Source organism: Salvelinus fontinalis, chromosome 13 (genome assembly GCF_029448725.1).
Source record: "Salvelinus fontinalis isolate EN_2023a chromosome 13, ASM2944872v1, whole genome shotgun sequence".
In the NCBI taxonomy this organism is placed as follows: domain Eukaryota; kingdom Metazoa; phylum Chordata; class Actinopteri; order Salmoniformes; family Salmonidae; genus Salvelinus; species Salvelinus fontinalis.
Window position 1 is genome coordinate 1,257,827 of NC_074677.1, and position 23,679 is coordinate 1,281,505.

The window sequence follows — 23,679 nt, forward strand, 5'->3', positions numbered from 1 at the left end:
TGTTTTTCATTAGGATCCAAAAGGTTGCCTCCCACAGGAAGAATGTTATCAGATCCGCAGGAAATTGTCATTGTTGCCATGGTAATTGGCAACAATGGCAATAAAACTGCGGGAAATTCGGGACAGAGTGCTGGCAGACAATATGACTTTTGGGAATGTGAATACGGTCAGCTCGACGACAGTTGCCAGAGTCCCAGAGAAACATGTCATCAGGATGAAGCAGTTGGACCCTTGGGGAGAAACGGTGAACGTGTGAGAGAACTCCGGTATCAATATGTCCAGGTAAGACGTCTCTTCAATAACCAAACAGGGTACACATGTGTCACCCTGATCTGTTTCACCTGTCCTTGTGATTGTCTCCACCCCCTCCAGGTGTTGCTTATTATCCATGGTGTATTTATCCCTGTGTTTCCTGTCTCGCTGTCCCAGTGTATTTATCCCTGTGTTTCCTGTCTCGCTGTCCCAGTGTATTTATCCCTGTGTTTCCTGTCTCGCTGTCCCAGTGTATTTATCCCTGTGTTTCCTGTCTCTCTGTACCAGTGTATTTATCCCTGTGTTTCCTGTCTCACTGTCCCAGTGTATTTATCCCTGTGTTTCCTGTCTCGCTGTCCCAGTGTATTTATCCCTGTGTTTCCTGTCTCTCTGTGCCAGTGTATTTATCCCTGTGTTTCCTGTCTCTCTGTACCAGTGTATTTATCCCTGTGTTTCCTGTCTCTCTGTGCCAGTGTATTTATCCCTGTGTTTCCTGTCTCGCTGTCCCAGTGTATTTATCCCTGTTTTTCCTGTCTCGCTGTCCCAGTGTATTTATCCCTGTGTTTCCTGTCTCTCTGTACCAGTGTATTTATCCCTGTGTTTCCTGTCTCTCTGTACCAGTGTATTTATCCCTGTGTTTCCTGTCTCTCTGTGCCAGTGTATTTATCCCTGTGTTTCCTGTCTCTCTGTGCCAGTGTATTTATCACTGTGTTTCCTGTCTCCCTGTACCAGTGTATTTATCCCTGTGTTTCCTGTCTCCCTGTACCAGTGTATTTATCCCTGTGTTTCCTGTCTCTCTGTGCCAGTGTATTTATCCCTGTGTTTCCTGTCTCTCTGTACCAGTGTATTTATCCCTGTGTTTCCTGTCTCTCTGTACCAGTGTATTTATCCCTGTGTTTCCTGTCTCTCTGTACCAGTGTATTTATCCCTGTGTTTCCTGTCTCTCTGTACCAGTGTATTTATCCCTGTGTTTCCTGTCTCCCTGTCCCAGTGTATTTATCCCTGTGTTTCCTGTCTCTCTGTACCAGTGTATTTATCCCTGTGTTTCCTGTCTCTCTGTGCCAGTGTATTTCCTGCCAGTTCGTTTTGTATGTTTTTCAAGTCAACCAGCGTTTTTCCTGTACTCCTGCTTCTATTCTCTGCTAGTCCTCATGGTTTTTGACCCTTGCCTGTGTTCTGGACTCCGTACCCGCCTGCCTGACCATTCTGCCTCCCCTGACCTCGAGCCTGCCTGCCACTCTGTACCTCCTGGACTCTGAACTGGTTTTGACCTTTTGCCTGTCCACGACCATTCTCTTGCCTACCCCTTTTAGATTGTTTAATAAATATCAAGACTCAAACCATCTGCCTCTCGTGTCTGCGTCTGGGTCTCGCCTTGTGCCCTTATAACATACACAGCGATGCATAATGTAAAGTACTGTGAAACTGTGGACTTCCTGTATTTTACAGAGTAATGGAGATGGAAGCCAGGCAAACTGCACATACATTCATCTTTGTGGATGAAGCTGGATTCAACCTGGCAAAAACACTCAACAGGGGAAGAAATGCGATTGGACAGAGAACAACCTTGGATGTCTCAGGTCAGAGAGGAGCTAACATCACAACGTGTGCAGCACTGTCCAATGATGGCTTGCTGTTACACAAACAACTCATTGACCCCTACAACACAGAGAGGCTCATTTATTTTCTGGATGACCTGAATAATCGACTTGTGCCAGCGGAGGAGAGAAGGGCAAGAAACTCCCCTACCTTCGTATGTGTGGGATAATGTGGCATTCCACCACTCTGCTGCAGTCACAGACTAGTTTACTACACATCCCAGGATGTCAGTACTATTCCTGCCTCCATACTCCCCCCTTCCTAAACCCCATAGAGGAGTCTGTCTCTGCGTGGAGGTGGAAGGTTTATGACCCCCATCCACATGACCAGATGTCCATGAACGCGGGATGTGTAGACAATTCTCCTGAAGATGGCCAGGGTTGGATTAGACATTACAGAAGATATTTTACAAGATGCATCGCCAGAGAAGACATAAGACGTGACGTTGATGAGTACTTGTGGCCAAATGCAGGGAGAACATGTTGATGAGAACTAGAACCCTCACAGTACTGTACAGTATGAGTGATTATACTACATGTTGATTATAACTAAAACCCTCACAGTACTGTACAGTATGAGTGATTATACTACATGTTGATGAGAACTAGAACCCTCACAGTACTGTACAGTATGAGTGATTATACTACATGTTGATTATAACTAGAACCCTCACAGTACTGTACAGTATGAGTGATTATACTATACATGTTGATGAGAACTAGAACCCTCACAGTACTGTACAGTATGAGTGATTATACTATACATGTTGATGAGAACTAGAACCCTCACAGTACTGTACAGTATGAGTGATTATACTATACATGTTGATGAGAACTAGAACCCTCACAGTACTGTACAGTATGAGTGATTATACTATACATGTTGATGAGAACTAGAACCCTCACAGTACTGTACAGTATGAGTGATTTTACATATTGATGATGGTTTTTGTTGTTGTTGCAGATCTAGAATTTCAGGAATTTGTGTTTTGTTTAACCTTTTTATTTTTCACCAGTAAATGACTATATGCAAAGATATATAAAAAAAATAAAGGCTTTTGAAGCAAATTGCTGCATTTCTGATTCATTCTTTGTTCTGATTCATTCATTCATTATTCTATAATGAAATACTGATTCACTGTTTTTTTTTTACAATCGCTAGGACCCAATTCTCAATACTTAGATCACTTTTTCAAAACTCTTCACACAGTTCTCCTAATCCACTTTCATCTTGGGCACGGCAGTTCATTTCACGTTCAAAATTGCACTAAAACTACCCAAAACACTTCATCCGCGTCTCAGATCAACTCGTTCTACTAGCAACGGTTGTCACCCAACAAGAACACGTTGTCACTCATAGAACAACGACCAAAACAACACCAACAACATTACACAGTGTTGTCTTCTGTAAAAATGTCTTTACAAAACAAGACTGACACCTCTCTTCTGTTGAGAATTCACTGCAGTTTATGTTACAGGAATGAATCAGACACGATGCAATATGCTTCAATATGTTTTATGTCATTTTAGGAGAATTTACAAGAATTTGCATATACACCATCTACCGATACAGATACAGTAGCAATGCTAGTCCACCCTGTCTTCTACATTTGGCCACAGGTTCTCATTCAGGTCACATCTTATGTCATCTTTGGGCAATACACCTAGGAAAGAATCGTTTGGCATGCCTGGTCCATCCCTGGAAATCTTCTGCAGATACGTCCAGGCATCCAGCATGCATTGCGTCCAGGAGGGACATTTGATCATGTGGATGGTGGTCATAAACCTTCCACCTCCATGAGGAAAATAATTCCTCTGTGGGGTTGAGGAATAGAGATTCAGGTGGCTCATGGTCTCGTGTGGCTCAGTTGGTAGAGCATGGCGCTTGCAACGCCAGGGTTGTGGGTTCAATTCCCACGGGGGGACCAGGGTTCAATTCCCACGGGGGGGGGGGATCAGGATGAATATGTATGAACTTTCCAATTTGTAAGTCGCTCTGGATAAACGCGTCTGCTAAATAACTTAAATGTAAATGTAAAGGAAAAGTGACACCATCCTGGGATGGGTTGCAAACCGCTCTGTGACGGCACGGGAGTGGTGAAATGCCACATTCTCCCATACAATTACAAACGTTGGCCGATGTCGCCTCACTGCAACCCTTTCCTCACCTGGCACAACCCTTCCATAGAGGTCATCCAGGAATGAAATGAGACGCTCCGTGTTGTGTGTTGCCCAATTAGCGGTTTGTGGAACAGTAATCCATCAGAGGATACTGCAGCACACATTGTTGGCACGCTTCTGGCCCGGGACATTGTGATGTTGTGATGTTGGCACCCCTCTGGCCCGGGACATTGTGATGTTGGCACCCCTCTGGCCCGGGACATTGTGATGTTGTGATGTTGGCACCCCTCTGGCCCGGGACATTGTGATGTTGTGATGTTGGCACCCCTCTGGCCCGGGACATTGTGATGTTGTGATGTTGGCACCCCTCTGGCCCGGGACATTGTGATGTTGGCACCCCTCTGGCCCGGGACATTGTGATGTTGTGATGTTGGCACCCCTCTGGCCTGGGACATTGTGATGTTGTGATGTTGGCACCCCTCTGGCCCGGGACATTGTGATGTTGTGATGTTGGCACCCCTCTGGCCCGGGACATTGTGATGTTGTGATGTTGGCACCCCTCTGGCCCGGGACATTGTGATGTTGTGATGTTGGCACCCCTCTGGCCCGGGACATTGTGATGTTGTGATGTTGGCACCCCTCTGGCCCGGGACATTGTGATGTTGTGATGTTGGCACCCCTCTGGCCCGGGACATTGTGATGTTGGCACCCCTCTGGCCCGGGACATCCACTGTGGCTCTTTCCCCATCACATTCCTTCCTCAGCGCCGTGTTTTGGCCCAGCTGAAACCAGCCTCATCCACAAAGATGAATATGTGGGGTATTTGCCTGGCTTCAATCTCCATGACTCTCTACAATAAATCCACAAGGCAACATAAGAGTTATTACGGTAGTTTACATTACACCTAAAACATGGCGTTGTGTGCCTCTGCCCTGTTTGGTTTTGTTCAAAACCAGTTCTGTATTTTATAGTCCTCTCATATTGGTTCCTGAGTTGCTTGACTCGTTCAGAGTTCCTCTCAAAGGGGGACAGTGTTCAACGGCTTCATCGTGACTTGATGTTGATTCAGGAGTCTAGAAATAGTTGTTATGCTTACATTGTGAATATTTCTAAATGTAATGTTGTCTGCCAACAATCTCTGTGAGTTGTATGTCTTTGTTTCTGATGACCATATCAACGATTGTAGTTTCCTGCACAGAAGTGAGACTCCTGCCTCTCCCGCCTGTGGGAGGAAACCGTTGGCTCCTGAGCAGAAATACAAAAACTATTACACACAAGTGGGTTTGGAGGCTTTGCTCAATTTACTTCTGTAATGTGCAGTTCAGTCAGATGATCTTGCAGAATGCACATCGTACCTGATGTTTGGACAGAAATTTCTCACAATAGATGCCACTGTTGAGCGTTGCAGATCTGTCTGTTCTCTCAGACCAGCCTCATCTCATTGATAGACCATGATTTATAACATGATCAGTTAGAGCAGCCCTGATCTCTTCTGAGACTACAGCTCTGGATCTTTCTCTCAGTCTTCTTCCATCACGTACTCTTCTTCTCCCGTTTAATTTGTATTGTTATTATTTATTTATTTATTTTTATTTCACCTTTATTTAACCAGGTAGGCCAGTTGAGAACACGTTCTCCTTTACAACTGTGACCTGGCCAAGATAAAGCAAAGCAGTATAAACAAACATACAGTCAATAATACAATGGAAAAATCTGTATACAGTGTGTGCAAATGGCGTGAGGAGGTAAGGCAATAAATAGGCCAATAGTAGCAAAGTAATTACAATATAGCAATTTACACTGGAGTGATAGATGTTCAGATGAGGATGTGCAAGTAGAAATACTGGTGTGCATAAGAGCAGAAAAACAAAAACAAATATGGGATGATGTAGGTAGGTGGTTGGATGGGCTATTTACAGATGGGCTGTGTACAGCTGCAGTGATCGGTAAGCTGCTCTGACAGCGGATGCTTAAAGTTAGTGAGGGAGATATGAGTCTCCAGCTTCAGTGATTTTTGCAATTCGTTCCAGTCATTGCCAGCAGGAAACTGGAAGGAAAGGCAGCCAAAGGAGGTGTTGGCTTTGGGGATGACCAGTGTGATATACCTGCTGGAGTGCGTGCTACGGGTGGGTGTTGCTATGGTGACCAGTGAGCTGAGATAAGGCGGAGATTTACCTAGCCAAGACTTGTAGATGACCTGGAGCCAGTGGGCTTGGCGACGAGTATGAAGCGAGGGCCAGCCAACGAGAGTGCACAGGTCACAGTGGTGGGTAGTATATGGGGCTTTGGTGACAAAACGGATGGCACTGTGATAGACTGCATCCAGCTGGCTGAGTAGAGTGTTGGAGGCTATTTTGTAAATAACATCGCCGAAGTCCAGGATCGGTAGGATAGTCAGTTTTACGAGGGTATGTTTAGCAGCAGGAGTGAAGGATGCTTTGTTGTGAAATAGGAAGCCAGTTCTAGATTTCATTTTGGATTGGAGATGTTTGATGTGAGTCTGGAAGGAGAGTTTACAGTCTAACCAGACACCTAGGTATTTGTAGTTGTCCACATATTCTAAGTCAGAACCGTCCAGAGTAGTGATGCTGGACAGGCGGGCAGGTGCAGGTAGCGATCGTTTGAAGAGCATGCATTTAGTTTTACTTGTATTTAAGAGCAGTTGGAAGCCATGGAAGGAAAGTTGTAATGGCATTGAAGCTCGTCTGGAGGTTTGTTAACACAGTGTCCAAAGAAGGGCCAGAAGTATACAGAATGGTGTCGTCTGCGTAGAGGTGGATCAGAGAATCACCAGCAACAAGAGCGACATCATTGATGTATACAGAGAAAAGAGTCGGCCTGAGAATTGAACCCTGTGGCACCCCCATAGAGACTGCCAGAGGTCCGGAAAACAGGCCCTCCGATTTGACACACTGAACTCTATCTGAGAAGTAGTTGGTGAACCAGGCGAGGCAATCATTTGAGAAACCAAGGCTCTCCCTCTCCCAGTCACTATTCTTCCTCTGTCAGCCATGTCTCTATCTCTGGCTGGGTCCATGTTTATAGTACAGCATTATTCCCAAGATGTCCACTTTTGTATAGATGGTAATGACATTGAAAGACTAACACCTGGGTAGGTGTTCAGCTACATATACATATATATATTTCAATAAGGTATTACTGTAGAAATGTAGCAAATTGCTGTCGTATTCGATGTTGTGTTATGTTAGGTTTTAAACTTAAGTTTAACAGTTTTGAAAAGAGTATGTAAACATTGATGACCTCAGAGTAAGGTGTGTTATGATCTGATAAGCCCTGTCTCAGGCCTAGTCGCACAGTGATGACCTCAGAGTAAGGTGTGTTTATGATCTGATAAACGCTGTCTCAGGCCTAGTCGCACCATGATGACCTCAGAGTAAGGTGTGTTATGGTCTGATAAACCCTGTCTCAGGCCTAGTCGCACCGTGATGACCTCAGAGTAAGGTGTGTTATGGTCTGATAAACCCTGTCTCAGGCCTAGTCGCACCATGATGACCTCAGAGTAAGGTGTGTTATGATCTGATAAACGCTGTCTCAGGCCTAGTCGCACAGTGATGACCTCAGAGTAAGATGTGTTATGGTCTGATAAACCCTGTCTCAGGCCTAGTCGCACCGTGATGACCTCAGAGTAAGGTGTGTTATGGTCTGATAAACCCTGTCTCAGGCCTAGTCGCACCGTGATGACCTCAGAGTAAGGTGTGTTATGGTCTGATAAACCCTGTCTCAGGCCTAGTCGCACCATGATGACCTCAGAGTAAGGTGTGTTATGATCTGATAAACGCTGTCTCAGGCCTAGTCGCACAGTGATGACCTCAGAGTAAGATGTGTTATGATCTGATAAACCCTGTCTCAGGCCTAGTCGCACCATGATGACCTCAGAGTAAGATGTGTTATGATCTGATAAGCCCTGTCTCAGGCCTAGTCGCACAGTGATGACCTCAGAGTAAGATTGTTATGGTCTGACAATCCCTGTCCGTGTTCGGGAGCATCAAAACCGTGATGTGTCATGGCTAAATTGAAAATGACTGACTGATCTACAAAAAATAACAAGTCGTTATTTACGATGCAATGTGATTAGCAAAACAGTCAGTCACACAGGAGGCTGGTGCTACGTTAATTAGGGAGGACGGGGCTCGCGGTAATGGCTGGAGCGAAATTAGTGGAAAGGTATCAAAATACATCAAACACATTATTTTCATGTGTTTGATGCCATTCCATACACTCCATTACGACCATTATTATGAGCCGTCCTCCCATCAGCAGCCTCCTGTGGTCAGTCGAGCGGTCGCCTGCACCCTGATGACCTTATAGGAGATAACGCTGACAGAACTAGTCGCATGATGTCAAATTACCAAAGGAAGCCATTTTGATTTCTCCAGGTCTACCATTAACTTCTGATGCCTTAAAATGGTGGATCACATAAAAACATAGTTTCCAATAACCGACCAAGGCTAAATGCTTCTCACTTTCTCTGGCCTATTAAAGCGGTAGATTGAAATATGGTGACAGTTAATGGGGCCTTTTATATGTTTATGTTCTCTCTCTCTCTCTCTCTCTCTCTCTCTCTCTCTCTCTCTCTCTCTCTCTCTCTCTCTCTCTCTCTCTCTCTCTCTCTCTCTCTCTCTCTCTCTCTCTCTCTCTCTCTCTCTCTCTCTCTCTCTCTCTCTCACTCTCTCTGTCTCTGTCTCTCACTTTCTCTTTCTCTGTCTTTTAGTCACAGTTGTGTACATTCCCCCTCAAGCAGACACCAGGACGGCCATCAAGGAACTTCACTGGACTCTATGTAAACTAGAAACTATATATCAAAGCAAATTTTGAAAACAAGGTTACCTAAATTCTATCAGCATATTTACTGCACTAAGCGCAGGGGTAATACACTCGACCACTGCTACTGTAACTTCTGCGATGCATACAAAGCCCTCCCCCGCCCTCCCTTCGGCAAATCCGACCACGACGCCATCTTGCTCCTACCGTCTTATAGGCAGAAACTCAAACAGGATGTACCAGTGACGAGAACCATTCAACGCTGGTCTGACCAATCGGAATCCATGCATCAAGATTGTTTTGATCACGTGGACTGGGATATGTTCAGGTCAGCCTCAGAGAATATCATCGATGTATACGCTGACTCGGTGAGTGAGTTTATCAGGAAGTGCATTGGAGATGTTGTACCCACTGTGACTATTAAAACCTTCCCTAACCAGAAACCGTGGATGGATGGCGGCATTCACACCAAAATGAAAGCACAAACCACCGCATTTAACCATGGAAAGAGGACTGGGTATATTGCTGAATACAAACAATGTAGTTATTCCCTCCGCAAGGCAATCAAACAAGTGGAATGTCGGTACAGGGACAAGGTGGAGTCACAATTCAACGGCTCAGACACGAGACGTATGTGGCCTTGTCTACAGGCAATCATGGACTACAAAAAGAAAACCACCCACATCACGGACAACGACGTCACGCTGCTTACGCGGCAAACTGATCACCTTCTTTCTTTCTTTCACGCTTCCGTCGTGGCTAACAAGAACTGCGCCCCACCCCCCTTCTCTGTGGTGAGTAAAACATTTGAATGTGTTAACCCTCGCAAGGCGGCAGGCCCAGACGGCATCCCTAGCCGCGTCCACAGAGCATGACCAGCTGTCTGTCGTGTTAACGGACATAATCTTTCCCAGTCTGTTGTCCCCACATGCTTCAAGATGTCCACCATTGTTCCTGTTCCCAAGAAAGCAAAGGTAACTGAGCTAAATGACTATCGCCCCGTAGCACTCACTTCTGTCATCATGAAGTGCTTTGAGAGACTAGTCAAGGATCAGACCGCCTCCATCTTACCGGCCACCCTAGACCCACTTCAATTTGCACACCGCCCCAACAGGTCCACAGACGATGCAATCACCATCACACTGCCCTGTCCCATCTGGACAAGAGTAATACCTATGTAAGAATGCTGTTCGTTGACTACAGCACAGCATTCAACACCATAGTACCCTCCAAGCTCATCATCAAGCTCGAGACCCTGGGTCTCAACCCCTCCCTGTGTAATTGGGTCCTGGACTTCCTGACGGGCCGCCCCCAAGTGGTGAAGGTAGAAAACAGCTTCTCCACTTCACTGACCCTCAACACTGGGCCCCACAAGGGTGCGTGCTCAGCCCCCTCCTGTACTCCCTGTTCACCCACGACTGCGTGGCCATGCACGCCTCCAACTCAATCATCAAGTTTAAAGACGACACAACAGTATTGGGCTTGATTACCAACAACGACGAGACAGCCTACAGGGAGGAGGTGAGGGCACTCAGAGTGTGGTGTCAGGAAAATAACCTCACACTCAACGTCAACAAAACAAAGGAGATGATCGTGGACTTCAGGAAACAGCAGAGGGAGCAGCCCCCTATCCACATCGACGGGACAGTAGTGGAGAAGGTAGTAAGTTTTAAGTTCCTTTGCGTACACATCACGGACAAACTGAATTGGTCCACCCACACAGACAGTGTGGTGAAGAAGGCGCAGCAGCGCCTCTTCAACCTCAGGAGGCTGAAGAAATTTGGCTTGTCACCCAAAACCCTGACAACATTTTACAGATGCACAATCGAGAGCATCCTGTCGGGCTGTATCACAGCCTGGAACGGCAACTGCTCCACCCACAACCGTAAGGCTCTCCAGAGGGTAGTGAGGTCTGCACAACGCCAACAATATCATCAAGGACAACAACCACCCGAGCCACTGCCTGTTCACCTGTTCATCCAGAAGGCGAGGTCAGTACAGGTGCATCAAAGCTGGGACCGAGAGACTGAAGAACAGCTTCTATCTCAAGGCCATCAGACTGCTAAACAGCCATCACTAACTCAGACAGGCTGCTGCCTACATAGAGACTCATATCACTGGCCACTTTAATAAATGGATCACTCGTCACTTTAAACAATGCCACTTTAATATTGTTAACATATCTTACAATACTAATCTCATATGTATATACTGTTTTTTATACCATCTATTGCATCTTGCCTATGCCGCTCAGCCATCACTCATCCAGATACTTATATGTACATATTCTCATTCTCATGTTGATGCCATTAGGGGGTATTGTGATGCCATTATGGGGTATTGTGATGTCATTATGGGGTATTGTGATGTCATTATGGGGTATTGTGATGTCATTATGGGGTATTGTGATGTCATTATGGGGTATTGTGATGTCATTATGGGGTATTGTGATATCATTATGGGGTATTGTGAGTAGATGGGTGGGACAAAAATCTATGCTGTATTCAGGCTGTAACACAAACAAATGTGGAGGGGCATGAATAGTTTCCGAAGGCACTGTAAATAATGAAGTTGGTGGTTCTGGTCGAAGCTGAGCCAAAGCATAAATCTTAGTGCAGGGGTAGCAGTGCTCTCTTCCCCGGGTGTTGGTGTCATCAATCTCTCTTCAAAAGAGGTGTGTAATGGCAGGTTGTTACTGGTCAACATAAAAATGAATAACGTTAGGTTTGTTGAAGAATAAAGAATGCACATAATACGGTAGTTTGTTTAGGTGTCTGAGGAGCTGGACGAGGTGTTTGTGTTAGGAGGATTGACATCACTAAAGACAGGAATGGGGAGGAACATCATTCATGCTCGGCAGGGGTATGGAACGATGTTCTGAATCACTTCCATCTAGTGGACACATGGAGAATGAAGTATCCCACCATAAAGAGGTGTACGTGGGTGAGGGTGGTTGGGGGTGTACGTGGGCGAGGGTGGTTGGGGGTGTACGTGGGTGAGGGTGGTTGGGGGTGTACGTGGGTGAGGGTGGTTGGGGGTGTACGTGGGTGAGGGTGGTTGGGGGTGTACGTGGGTGAGGGTGGTTGGGGGTGTACGTGGGTGAGGGTGGTTGGGGGTGTACGTGGGTGAGGGTGGTTGGGGGTGTACGTGGGTGAGGGTGGTTGGGGGTGTACGTGGGTGAGGGTGGTTGGGGGTGTACGTGGGTGAGGGTGGTTGGGGGTGTACGTGGGTGAGGGTGGTAGGGGGTGTACGTGGGTGAGGGTGGTTGGGGGTGTACGTGGGTGAGGGTGGTTGGGGGTGTACGTGGGTGAGGGTGGTTGGGGGTGTACGTGGGTGAGGGTGGTTGGGGGTGTACGTGGGTGAGGGTGGTTGGGGGTGTACGTGGGTGAGGGTGGTTGGGGGTGTACGTGGGTGAGGGTGGTTGGGGGTGTACGTGGGTGAGGGTGGTTGGGGGTGTACGTGGGTGAGGGTGGTTGGGGGTGTACGTGGGTGAGGGTGGTTGGGGGTGTACGTGGGTGAGGGTGGTTGGGCGAGTGGAGCGTATCTATACCTTCAAGGATCAATGGAATTGTGGGTCTCATGGGCCACAATACTCCAAGTTGTTTTTTCTGACCATTATATTGCCACGGCTCAGTTCTCTGTTTCACCAAGGCCCTGTCAGTTATCCTATTTGAAAATCAAACTTCCAACGCTTCTGGGAAAGGCGGGGACAGCAGAAAGGGCTTTAAAGTCTCTCACTCAGAAGTGGGACTTAACAAGTAGAAAAACATGTTGACTCACCTTGTACTTGTAGAGAAACACCAATGTCATCCTCCTCTCTTTCATGTTGATGAAACGGTCCATCACTCTGTCATACAGTACACGCTTTTAGTAACTTTTTGTCCTAGGCTACCTGGCTAAAATTCTTGCTCGCTAGCCTAACTTCCATTAATGGGAAACGATACACCAGGCCAGCTAGTTAACATTAGCCTACTAGCCTAACTTCCATTCAAGGGAATCGATACACCAGGCCAGCTAGTTAACATTAGCCTACTAGGCTAACTTCCATTCATAGGAAACGATACACCAGACCAGCTAGTTAACATTAGCCCACTAGCCTAACTTCCATTCGTGGGCAACGATACACAAGGCCAGCTAGTTAACATTAGCCTACTAGCCTAACTTCCATTCATGGGAAACGATACACCAGGCCAGCTAGTTAACATTAGCCTACTAGCCTAACTTCCATTCATGGGAAACGATACACCAGGCCAGCTAGTTAACATTAGCCTACTAGCCTAACTTCCATTCGTGGGCAACGATACACCAGGCCAGCTAGTTAACATTAGCCTACTAGCCTAACTTCCATTCGTGGGCAACGTTAGCCAGTTAACATTAGCCTTCTACATCTAGCTACATATTGAACTTCCATCCTCTCAGGCCAGGGGCACAACAACGTATGAATTAATGGTTGGATCAGAATCGCCGTTATAATCATTGGCCAGTACGGAGAATTAAGTAAAACCACAAGTCCAAATCCCTATATCCATCCTTAGACAATTGAGGAAAGGGCCAACTTAAACTAGCTAGCTAGCCACCGGAGGACAACAACAAAAACAAGATGATGAGATCACCAATTCAAGTTGTTTCTGTCAATGACAGATGCTCTCAATGAGATTTGATAGGGGTGACGCCAAAATCCAAGCTGGCTTCCCTTGACACTTTCTTTTGGGGTGCAACAGGACTATTCACACGCTGATTGGCAAATTTTTTAATACTTTTTTTCCAAGGGAGGCCAAATGCTCGCTGGCTTCCCTTGCCTTCAATGCTACAGGCAGCAACGATTTTGTTATATTTTGGACCATCAGATGGATGGCTTTACACATAGAGAGACAGAGGGGTGCTGTTTCGCTTGCTCTGATGCTTTCTCCGGTGAGATACTGTCTCCGATCCAACGCCAGTTAGCCAGTTAGCGCGAAAGCCTCAATTAAAAGCCTCAGTTAGCGTGAAAGCCTCAATTACCGTGAAAACCTAAGTTAGCCAGTTAGCGCGAAAGCCTCAGTTAGCGTGAAAACCTAAGTTAGCCAGTTAGCACGAAAGCCTCAGTTAGCGTGAAAACCTAAGTTAGCCAGCTGGCCAGTTAGCCTGTTAGCGTGAAAATCTCAGTTAGCCAGTTAGCGTGAAAACCTAAGTTAGCCAGTTAGCACCAAAGCCTCAGTTAGCGTGAAAACCTAAATTAGCCAGTTAGCGTGAAAGCCTCAGTTAGCGTGAAAGCCTCAGTTAGCGTGAAAACCTAATTTAGCCAGTTACCGTGAAAGCCTCAGTTAGCGTGGAAACCTAAGTTAGCCAGTTAGCGTGAAAGCCTCTTTTAACATGAAAACCTAAATTAGCCAGGTAGCGTGAAAGCCTCAGTTAGCGTGAAAACATAAATTAGCCAGTTTGCGTGAAAGCCTCAGTTAGCGTGGAATCCTAAGTTAGCCAGTTAGCGTGAAAGCCTCAGTTAGCGTGAAAACCTAAGTTAGCCAGTTAGCCAGTTAGCGGGAAAGCCTCAGTTTGCGTGAAAACCTAAGTTAGCCAGTTAGCCAGTTAGCGGGAAAGCCTCAGTTTGCGTGAAAACCTAAGTTAGCCAGTTAGCCAGTTAGCCCAGCAGAGAGATGGACGACACGGCATGACGCACACACAGTCTCTAAAGACGGACGACATGGCATTCAAAGAAGGAATGAAAGAAGTAAATGAAATGCTCCTCCTTGTGTCTGATACAGACTGACCAGACAGACTGACCAGACGGACTGACCAGAATGAGCAGAATGTTCTAATGGAAAGATCTGTAGAAGAATCACAACATTTATTCCAAAACATTCTGTTCCCTCTCTTTTTACTCCTTCTACATTCTCTCTCTCCATCTGGTGGAGGAGGTCTTGAGGAGATGAAGCTCATATTATTCCTCCACCTCCCTCCCCTCCTCCTCTTCCTCATCCTCCTCATCCTCCTCTCAATCCCTCCTACCTCCTCTGTTCCAGTGAAATGTCAGGCCAGAGTAACTTTGAGATTTTTCCTCTCCTCCTCACCTCCACTCCTTCTCACCTCCCTTAGCTTGCGTGATTCAAGGTGTTTCTTAAATGTCACCTAGGCTACAAGATGTCCTCATTACACTTGTCAGGAACTAATGGAGATCCATAATAAACCCCAGGAAGAGAAGCTGCTGCCTTGGAAGGAACTAATAGGGTTCCATAATAAACCCCAGGAAGAGTAGCTGCTGCCTTGGCAGGAACTAATGGGGTTCCATAATAAACCCCAGGAAGAGTAGCTGCTGCCTTGGCAGGAACTAATGGGGATCCATAATAAACCCCAGGAAGAGTAGCTGCTGCCTTGGCAGGAACTAATGGTGATCCATAATAAACCCCAGGAAGAGTAGCTGCTGCCGTGGCAGGAACTAATGGTGATCCATAATACACCCCAGGAAGAGTAGCTGCTGCCTAGACAAGAACTAATGGGGATCCATAATAGACCCCAGGAAGAGTAGCTGCTGCCGTGGCAGGAATTAACGGGGATCCATAATAAACCCCAGGAAGAGTAGCTGCTGCCTTGGCAGGAACTAATGGGGATCCATAATAAACCCTAGGAAGAGTAGCTGCTGCCGTGGCAGGAATTAACGGGGATCCACTCACACCCATAAAAAGGAATTGCGTGCCACCCCAAAATCCACAACAATAAAAATGTTATTGGCCGCGCACACATATTTTGCGGATTTGTAGCAAAATGCACTTTACATAGTAAGGGGAATCCTCACCTCATCCACCACCAATGTGTGACACCCATCTGAACACTCACCACACATCAGCTATCAGGTGGAGAGGTGAGGAGTGATCAATGCCAATTAGGAACGAGGTGGAGGATACGTTGGCCATGATCAAGGGTTCAATTTGGGAATTTAGGACACTGGAGTTAACGCTCCTACTCTTAGTGCAATGAGTTTTTTATTGACCACAGAGAGTCAGGACGCCTGTTTAACGTCCCATCCAAAATACGGCACCCTACTCACGGCAATGTCCCCTTCACTGCCCTGGGGTCTCGTTAGACCAGAAGGACCGACCCTGCTTAGCTTCAGAGGAAAGCCAGCAGGGCTATGCAGGGTGGTATGCTGTTGGGTGGTATGCTAAACTGCCAGCCACCCTCAACAGAGCACATGCTGGTTCCCTCCAGCCGCAACTCAGCTGAAGACGACCCCTGTTACACCCTCAAACTATTCTCTAGGGCCCGGAGCCCATCCCTAAACAACACTGAGGTGGTCATCAGTGTATGCTGTCCCCAACCCTATGCCTGGCTCACACAGATTCCTATTGTAGCAGGTCAAGAAAGCTCAATAGTATAGCTGATAGAGGACAGCCCTGGCGAATGCCCCGTCGGGCATACTGTTCCTCCCCCCACCTTGACCATTCATAAAGCCACAACCAAAACCAGACAAAACATTGAACAGATATTTATGGTCCACCTTATCAAAGGCTTTCTCCTGGTCCAAGGAAACCAGTCCGAAATTCACATTCGAAAGCCTCGACGGGTCCAGCCTGTCCCTGATTATGAACAGAATTGTCTGTGATTGAGTGTCCTGGTACACAGTAAGTTTGGTCCTTTTGTACATTAGAGTCCAGACTTGAGTCTGTTAGTGAGGACCTGATAGTCCACACAGAGCAATGCCACAGGCCTCCAGTTCTTTAGGTTTCTCCTGTTTTGGTCAGGAGAGTCAAAGACACCCGCTGACAGTTTAGTGACAACTCCCCTATCCCGACACACTCACGCAAAACAAGTCCTGTCCAATGATTCCCCAGAACTTAAAAAAAAAAAAGGCCACAGGCAGACCATCGACCCCTCTGCTCCCTCATCTCCTCCTCAACAGAAGTTACAAACCCGTCAGACTCCCTCATCTCCTCCCCAACAGAAGTTACAAACCCGTCAGACTCCCTCATCTCCTCCCCAACAGAAGTTACAAACCCGTCAGACTCCCTCATCTCCTCCTCAACAGAAGTTACAAACCCGTCAGACTCCCTCATCTCCTCCCCAACAGAAGTTACACACCCGTCAGACAAACTTAAGCAATGGATTGTCTTGGTTTCCCTCTGTTTTGTCAACCCAAAGAAGAAGGAGCTGGGAGTATTAATCTCATCAGTTTAGATGCCACGCTCAAGCTCCCCCAGTACTCTCCTGGGCCCGGTTTCCCAAAAGCATCTTAAGGTTAAGGTCATTGTCAGAAGCAAAGGATCTAACTGGGCCCATGACTCTGAAGAGGAAAACGCAGTATACTGCTGACAGAAACACAGAACACGTGCTTTTCTTTAAGGCACTGCATCGCGGTGGGGCGTCACTACACAGAACCGCTACTGGAAATGTATCACTATGGTCATTAGTGTCTTAGGGTAAAGAGAAGGAATGTCTACACTGTCTCTTGGTGAATATTATTACAGAATTTAACACCCTCCTCCTTTCTCTCTCTCTCTTTCCAGTTCATTTAGATATACCTATCTATCTACAGTACCAGTCAAAAGTTGACACACCTACTCATTCAAGGGTTTTTCTTTATTTTTTACTATTTTCTACCTTGTAGAATAATAGTGAAGACATCAAAACTATTAAATAGCACATATGGAATCATGTAGTAAACAAAAAAAAGTGTTAAACAAATCAAAATATATTTTATATTATTTTTTTAAAATGTATTTTATTTCACCTTTATTTAACTAGGCAAGTTTGCTAAAAACAAAATTATTATTTACAATGATGGCCTACCACGGCCAAACCCTAACCCGGATGACGCTGGTCTATTTTTCTGTAGAACTCCGAGACAGGACTGTGTCGAGGTACAGATCTGGGGAAGGGTACGAAAACATTTCTACAGCATCGAAGGTCCCCAAGAACACAGTGGCCTCCAACATTCTTAATTGGAAGAAGTTTGGAACCACCTAGACTCTTCCCAGTCGAACTGAGCAATCGGGATGGCCTTGGCCAGGGAGGTGACCAACAACTTGCCATAGATTTTCAAGCGGATTTAAGTCAAACCAACTCCAGTGTATATTTGGCCTTGTGTTTTAGGTTATTGTCCTGCTGAAAGGTGAATCTGTCTCCCAGTGTCTGTTGGAAAGCAGACTGAAGCAGGTTTTCCTCTAGGATTTTGCCTGTGCTTAGCTACATTCTCTAGTCCTGCCGATGACAAACATACCCACAACATGATGCAGCCACCACCACGCTTGAAAATATGAAGAGTGGCACTCAGTGATGTGGTTTGTATTTAGGACATAAATATTTTTGGGGGGCAGGTTTACTTTAGTTCCTTACTGCAAACAGGAGGCATGTTTTGAAATATTTTTTATTCTGTACAGGCTTCCTTCTTTTCACTCTGTCAATTATGTTGTGGAGTAACTACAATGTTGTTGATCCATCCTCAGTTGTCTCCTATCACAGCCATTAAACTCTGCCACTGTTTTAAAGTCACCATTGGCCTCATGGTGAAATCCCTGAGCGGTTTCCTTCCTCTCCAGCAACTAAGTTAGGAAGGACGCCTGTATCTTTGTAGTGACTGGGTGTGATGATACACCATCCAAAGTGTAATTAATAACTTCACCTTGCTCAAAAGGACATTCAATGTCTGCTTTAAATTTAATTTAATTAAATGCTTTTTGATATTTTTTATTTTTTACTCATCTACCAATAGGTGTGAGGCATTGGAAAACCTCCCTGGTGTTTGTGGTTGAATCTGTGTTTGAAATGAACTGCTCAACTGAGGGGACCTTCCAGACAATTGTATGTGTTGGGGTACAAAGATGAGGTAGCCATTCAGAAATCATGTTAAATGCTATTATCGCACACAGAGTGAGTCCCTGCAACTTATTATGTGACTTGTTAATTAAGGATCGGTGTCCCGCTAGCGGGACAACTTCCGATGAACTGGAGCGCAATTCAAATAAATAATCATAAATATTATGGATTTTGAACATTTAGGTACATATAAGTGTCTTATATCAGTTGAAAACTTAAATTATTGTTAATCTAACTGCACTGTCTGATTTACAGTAGCTATTACAGTGAAAGCATGCCATGCGAATGTTTGAGGATGGCGCCCCACATCAAAATGTTTTTCCACCGGCACAGGTTTCATACATTCACAAATAGTGTTTAAATATTCACTTACTTTTTTAAAATCTTCCTCTGATTTGTCATCCAAAGGGTCCCAGCTATAACATGTAGTGTCGTTTTGTTAGATTAAATCCTTCTTTATATCCCAAAAAAGTCTGTTTAGTTGGCGCCATCGATTTGAGTAATCCGCTCGTTCAACATACAGAGAAAGGAATCTGAAAATCTACCGCTAAACTTTGTTTCAACAAGTCAAAATACGTTTCTATTCACTCCTCAGATACCCTGAAATGTAATCAAACTATAATATTTCTTACGGAAAGAAGTATGTTCAAAAGGAAACCAATTTTAGCAGGTGCGTAATGTCTTCATGGCGCACAAACATGAATTTCCAAGACAGTGTCCTTCTACTAAAACTGTTATTTGTTATTTGTTTTTTAAGTTACAAGCCTGGAACCTTGAACATAGACTGCTGACACCCTGTGGAAGTCTTAGGAATCCAGGGAGATAATTTTCAATATATTGTTTTCTAAATGAACTCAATTTAAAATTCAGGCTGTAACACAACAAAACACAGAAAAAGTCAAGGGGTTTTGAAAACTTTCTGTTGTGTAGGTGGTTGGAGAATTGTGAACATCTCGAATGTATCGACAGATATATGGAAGTAAGATGTCATTATCAATTCAATGTATCTAATTTGAGAGGAAAGATGGACAATTCTGAAAAGGACTGTAATATTATAATAAGACATTTAAAATACATTTTTCGAGTGTTGTAGACCTCTTTCTCCTCTTATTGGTGTTCTCCACTCTCTTGGTCTAATCTCTTAATTATCTGATGGCTGTAAGAGGTTCTGATATATCTGTTAGTCTCTTATTTATCTGATGGCTGTAAGAGGTTCTCATATATCTGGTAGCATCTTATTTATCTGATGGCTGTAACAGGTCCCTGATATACAGTATCTATTATTGAAGTGGAAGAAGCTGTTCATTAAATATTTATCCAAACCAGACCTAGCTTCTTCTCTTCTCCGTCCCTGGCCCTGTCTCATACACCCTCAACAAGGTCCTTCCTTTTCTTTGTACACATAATTAGGCTCTCTTACCATAGACGTAGAGTATGTATTCTGCACTGCTGGTGCCTAGGTGGTTGGAGGCCACACAGCGGTAGGTGCCATTGTCTGTCTTGTTAAGGGCGGAAAAGGTGAGCTCTCTTCCCTGTACGATCATTCTCTCCACGTCTGGTAACTCTCCTCCATCCTTAGTCCACAACACAGGGTCTGGCCTTGGGGTAGGAGTGGAGGGGAGGTGGGTGGTTTAGAGAAGGGGAGAGAGGTGGGTGGTTTAGAGAAGGGGAGAGAGGTGGGTGGTTTAGAGAAGGGGAGAGAGGTGGGTGGTTTAGAGAAGGGGAGAGAGGTGGGTGGTTTAGAGAAGGGGAGAGAGGAGGGTGGTTTAGAGAAGGGGAGAGAGGAGGGTGGTTTAGAGAAGGGGAGAGAGGAGGGTGGTTTAGAGAAGGGGAGAGAGGTGGGTGGTTTAGAGAAGGGGAGAGAGGAGGGTGGTTTAGAGAAGGGGAGAGAGGAGGGTGGTTTAGAGAATGGGAGAAAGGTGGGTGGTTTAGAGAATGGGAGAAAGGTGGGTGGTTTAGAGAAGGGGAGAGAGGTGGGTCGGTAGGAGGGGAAATAAAGAGAAGGACGGATGGGGAGATAGGGAGGGGGAAGAGAGGGGAGAGGGAGGGGAGGGGAAAGAGAAGGGGGAGGGAGGGGGAGGAAGATGAGGAGGGGGAGGGAGATGAGGAAGGGGAGGGCGATAGGGAGGGGAGAGGCAGGAAGGAGGTAGAGTGGGTGAGAGAAAGACAGAAGCGAGACACCTTAGACACCATGAAATGTTCACATTTGCCAGATTTATTTTTACTAATTAGTCTTCCAAATGTTGACGTAAAAGTCCTTAATCTATTAGGTTAACGTTCAAAAACTCGTAATGGATTTTTTTTGCACAAAACCACCATTGTTTATATACATATACTGTATATATGAGATATACAAACAAAACCAGTATATAACCATTACTCTTCCTAGACCTGTTGGAAGGTTCTCCCATCTCCACAGAAGACCTCTGGAGCTCTGTCAGAGTGACCATCGGGTTCTTGGTCATCTCCCTGACCAAGGCTCTTCTCCCCTGATTGCTCAGTTTGGCTGTGAAGAGTCTTGGTGGTTCCAACCTTCTTCCATTTAATAATGATGGAGGCCACTGTGCTCTTGGGGACATTCAATGCTGCAGACATTTTTTGGTACCCTTCCCGAATACGTGGATGTCGATTAGGGCAGCACCCTGCACCTCTCTGATTCATTGGGTTAAATGCGGAAGACACATTTCAGTTGAATGCATTCAGTTGGACAACTGACGAGGTATCCCCTCTTTCATTCAGTTGGACAACTGACGAGGTATCCCCCCTTTCCTTTCCCAGATCTGTGCCTCGAGACAATCCTGTTTCGAAACGTTATGGCCAACTCCTTCGACCTCATGGCTTGGTTTCTGCTCTGACATGTACTGTCAACTGTGGGACCTTATATAGACAGGTGTGTGTCTTTCCAAATCATGTCCAATCAATTGAATTTACCACAGGTGGACTCTGATCAAGTTGTAGAAACATCTCAAGGATGATCAATGTAAACAGAATGCACCTGAGCTCCATTTCTAGTCTCATAGCAAAGGGTCTGAATACTTATGTAAATAAGGTATTTCTGTTTTTTTTAGTTTTTTTTTAACACATTTGCAAACATTTAAAAAAAAACTGTTTTTGTTTTGCTTTGTCTTTATGGTGTGTTTAGATTGATGAGGAAAACATACATTTAAGTGATTTTAGAATAAGGCATAAACACAACAAAAAACTGGAAAAAGTCAGGGGTAGAAAATTACAACTGTGTATATTATACAGTACCATTCAAAAATGTTAGAACATCTAATAATTCAAGATTTTTTCTTAATTTTTGACTATTTTCTACATTGTAGAATAATAGTGAAGACATCAAAACTATGAAAAACAACATATAGAATCATGTAGTAACCAAAAAAAGTATTAAACAAATCAAAATTCATTTTATATTTGAGATTCTTCAAAGTAGCCACCTGTTGCCTTGATGACAGATTTGCAAACTCTTGGCATTCTCTCAACCAGCTTCATAAGGTAGTTATACAGTTGAAGTCTGAAGTTTACATTTATTTAGGTTGGAGTTATTAAAACTTGTTTTTCAACCACTCCACAAATTTCTTGTTAACAAATTATAGTTTTGGCAAGTCGGTTAGGACATCTACTTTGTGTATGACACAAGTAATTTTTCCAACAACTGTTGACAGACTGATTATTTCACTTATAATTCACTGTATCACAATTCCAGTGGGTCAGAAGTTTACATACACTAAGTTGCCTGAAGGTACCATGTTCATCTGTACAAACAATAGTATGCAAGCATAAACACCATGGGACCACGCAGCCGTCATACCGCTCAGGAAGGAGATGCGTTCTGTCTCCTAGAGATGAACGTTCTTTTGTACGAAAAGTGCAAATCAATCCCAGAACAACAGCAAAGGACCATGTGAAGATGCTGGAGGAAACAGGTACAAAGTATCTATATCCACAGTAAAACAAGTCCTATATCGACATAACCTGAAAGGCCGCTGGGCAAGGAAGAAGCCACAGCTCCAAAACCACCATAAAAAAAGCCAGACTATGGATTGCAACTGCACATGGGAAAAAAGATTGTACTTTTTGGAGAAATGTCCTCTGGTCTGATGAAACTAAAATAGAACTGTTTGGCCATAATGACCATCGTTATGCTTGGAGGAAAAGGGGGAGGCTTGCAAGCCGAAGAACACCATCCCAACCGTGAAGCACGGGGGTGGCAGCATCATGTTGTGGAGGTGCTTTGCTGCAGGAGGGACTGGTACACTTCACAGAATAGATGGCATCATGAGGCAGGAAAATTATGTGGATATATTGAAGCAATATCTCAAGACATCAGTCAGGAAGTTAAAGCTTGGTCGCAAATGGGTCTTCCAAATGGACAATGACCCCAAGCATACTTCCAAGGTTGTGGCAAAATGGCTTAAGGACAACAAAGTCAAGGTATTTAAGTGGCCATCACAAAGCCCTGACCTCAATCCTATAGAACATTTGTGGACAGAACTGAAAAAGCGTGTGCGAGCAAGGAGGCCTACAAACCTGACTCAGTTACACCAGCTCTGTCAGCAGGAATGGGCCAAAATTCACCCAACTTATTGTGAGAAGCTTGTAGAAGCCTACCCGAAATGTTTGACCCAAGTTAAAGAATTTAAAGGCAATGCTAACAAATACTAATTGAGTGTCTGTAAACTTCTGACCCACTGGGAATGTGATGAAAGAAATAAAAGCTGAAATAAATCATTCTCTCTACTATTATTCTGACATTTCACATTCTTAAAATAAAGTGGTGATCCTAACTGACCTAAGACAGGGAATTTTTACTTTGGATTAAATGTCAGGAATTGTGAAAAACTGAGTTTAAATGTATTTGGCAAAGTTGTATATAAACTTCCGACTTCAACTGTATATTTACAGGAGGTATAAAAACAACACTTAATGGATATGCTTTTTATTAGCAAGGATGGTTGCATCAAGGACTTACGACGGGTTCCCCTTGGAGACACACTCCAGCTTCAGGTACTGACCCTCCTGAGGGAACGTCAACGACTGGGTGATCAACACACGAGGAGCATCTGGAGAAATATAGACAGAACATGTTTTCATTTTTTATTTTTTGGGGAATATTTAGAATGAAATGTGTGATTGC

At 44.9% G+C, this 23,679-nt stretch overlaps 1 protein-coding gene across 2 annotated transcripts in view; it reads right to left on the bottom strand.

Moving 5' to 3' along the window:
• Positions 1-23,679, bottom strand: part of LOC129867902 (cell adhesion molecule 2-like) — a 172,294-nt gene that overhangs the window by 79,423 nt on the left and 69,192 nt on the right. For both annotated transcript variants that reach the window (XM_055941375.1, XM_055941374.1), the window contains exons 4-5: positions 23,515-23,605; positions 19,960-20,138 (exon numbers count right to left, since the gene is read on the bottom strand). In XM_055941375.1, coding sequence (XP_055797350.1) covers positions 19,960-20,138; positions 23,515-23,605 — 270 coding nt within the window. The remainder of the gene's footprint in view (positions 1-19,959; positions 20,139-23,514; positions 23,606-23,679) is intronic.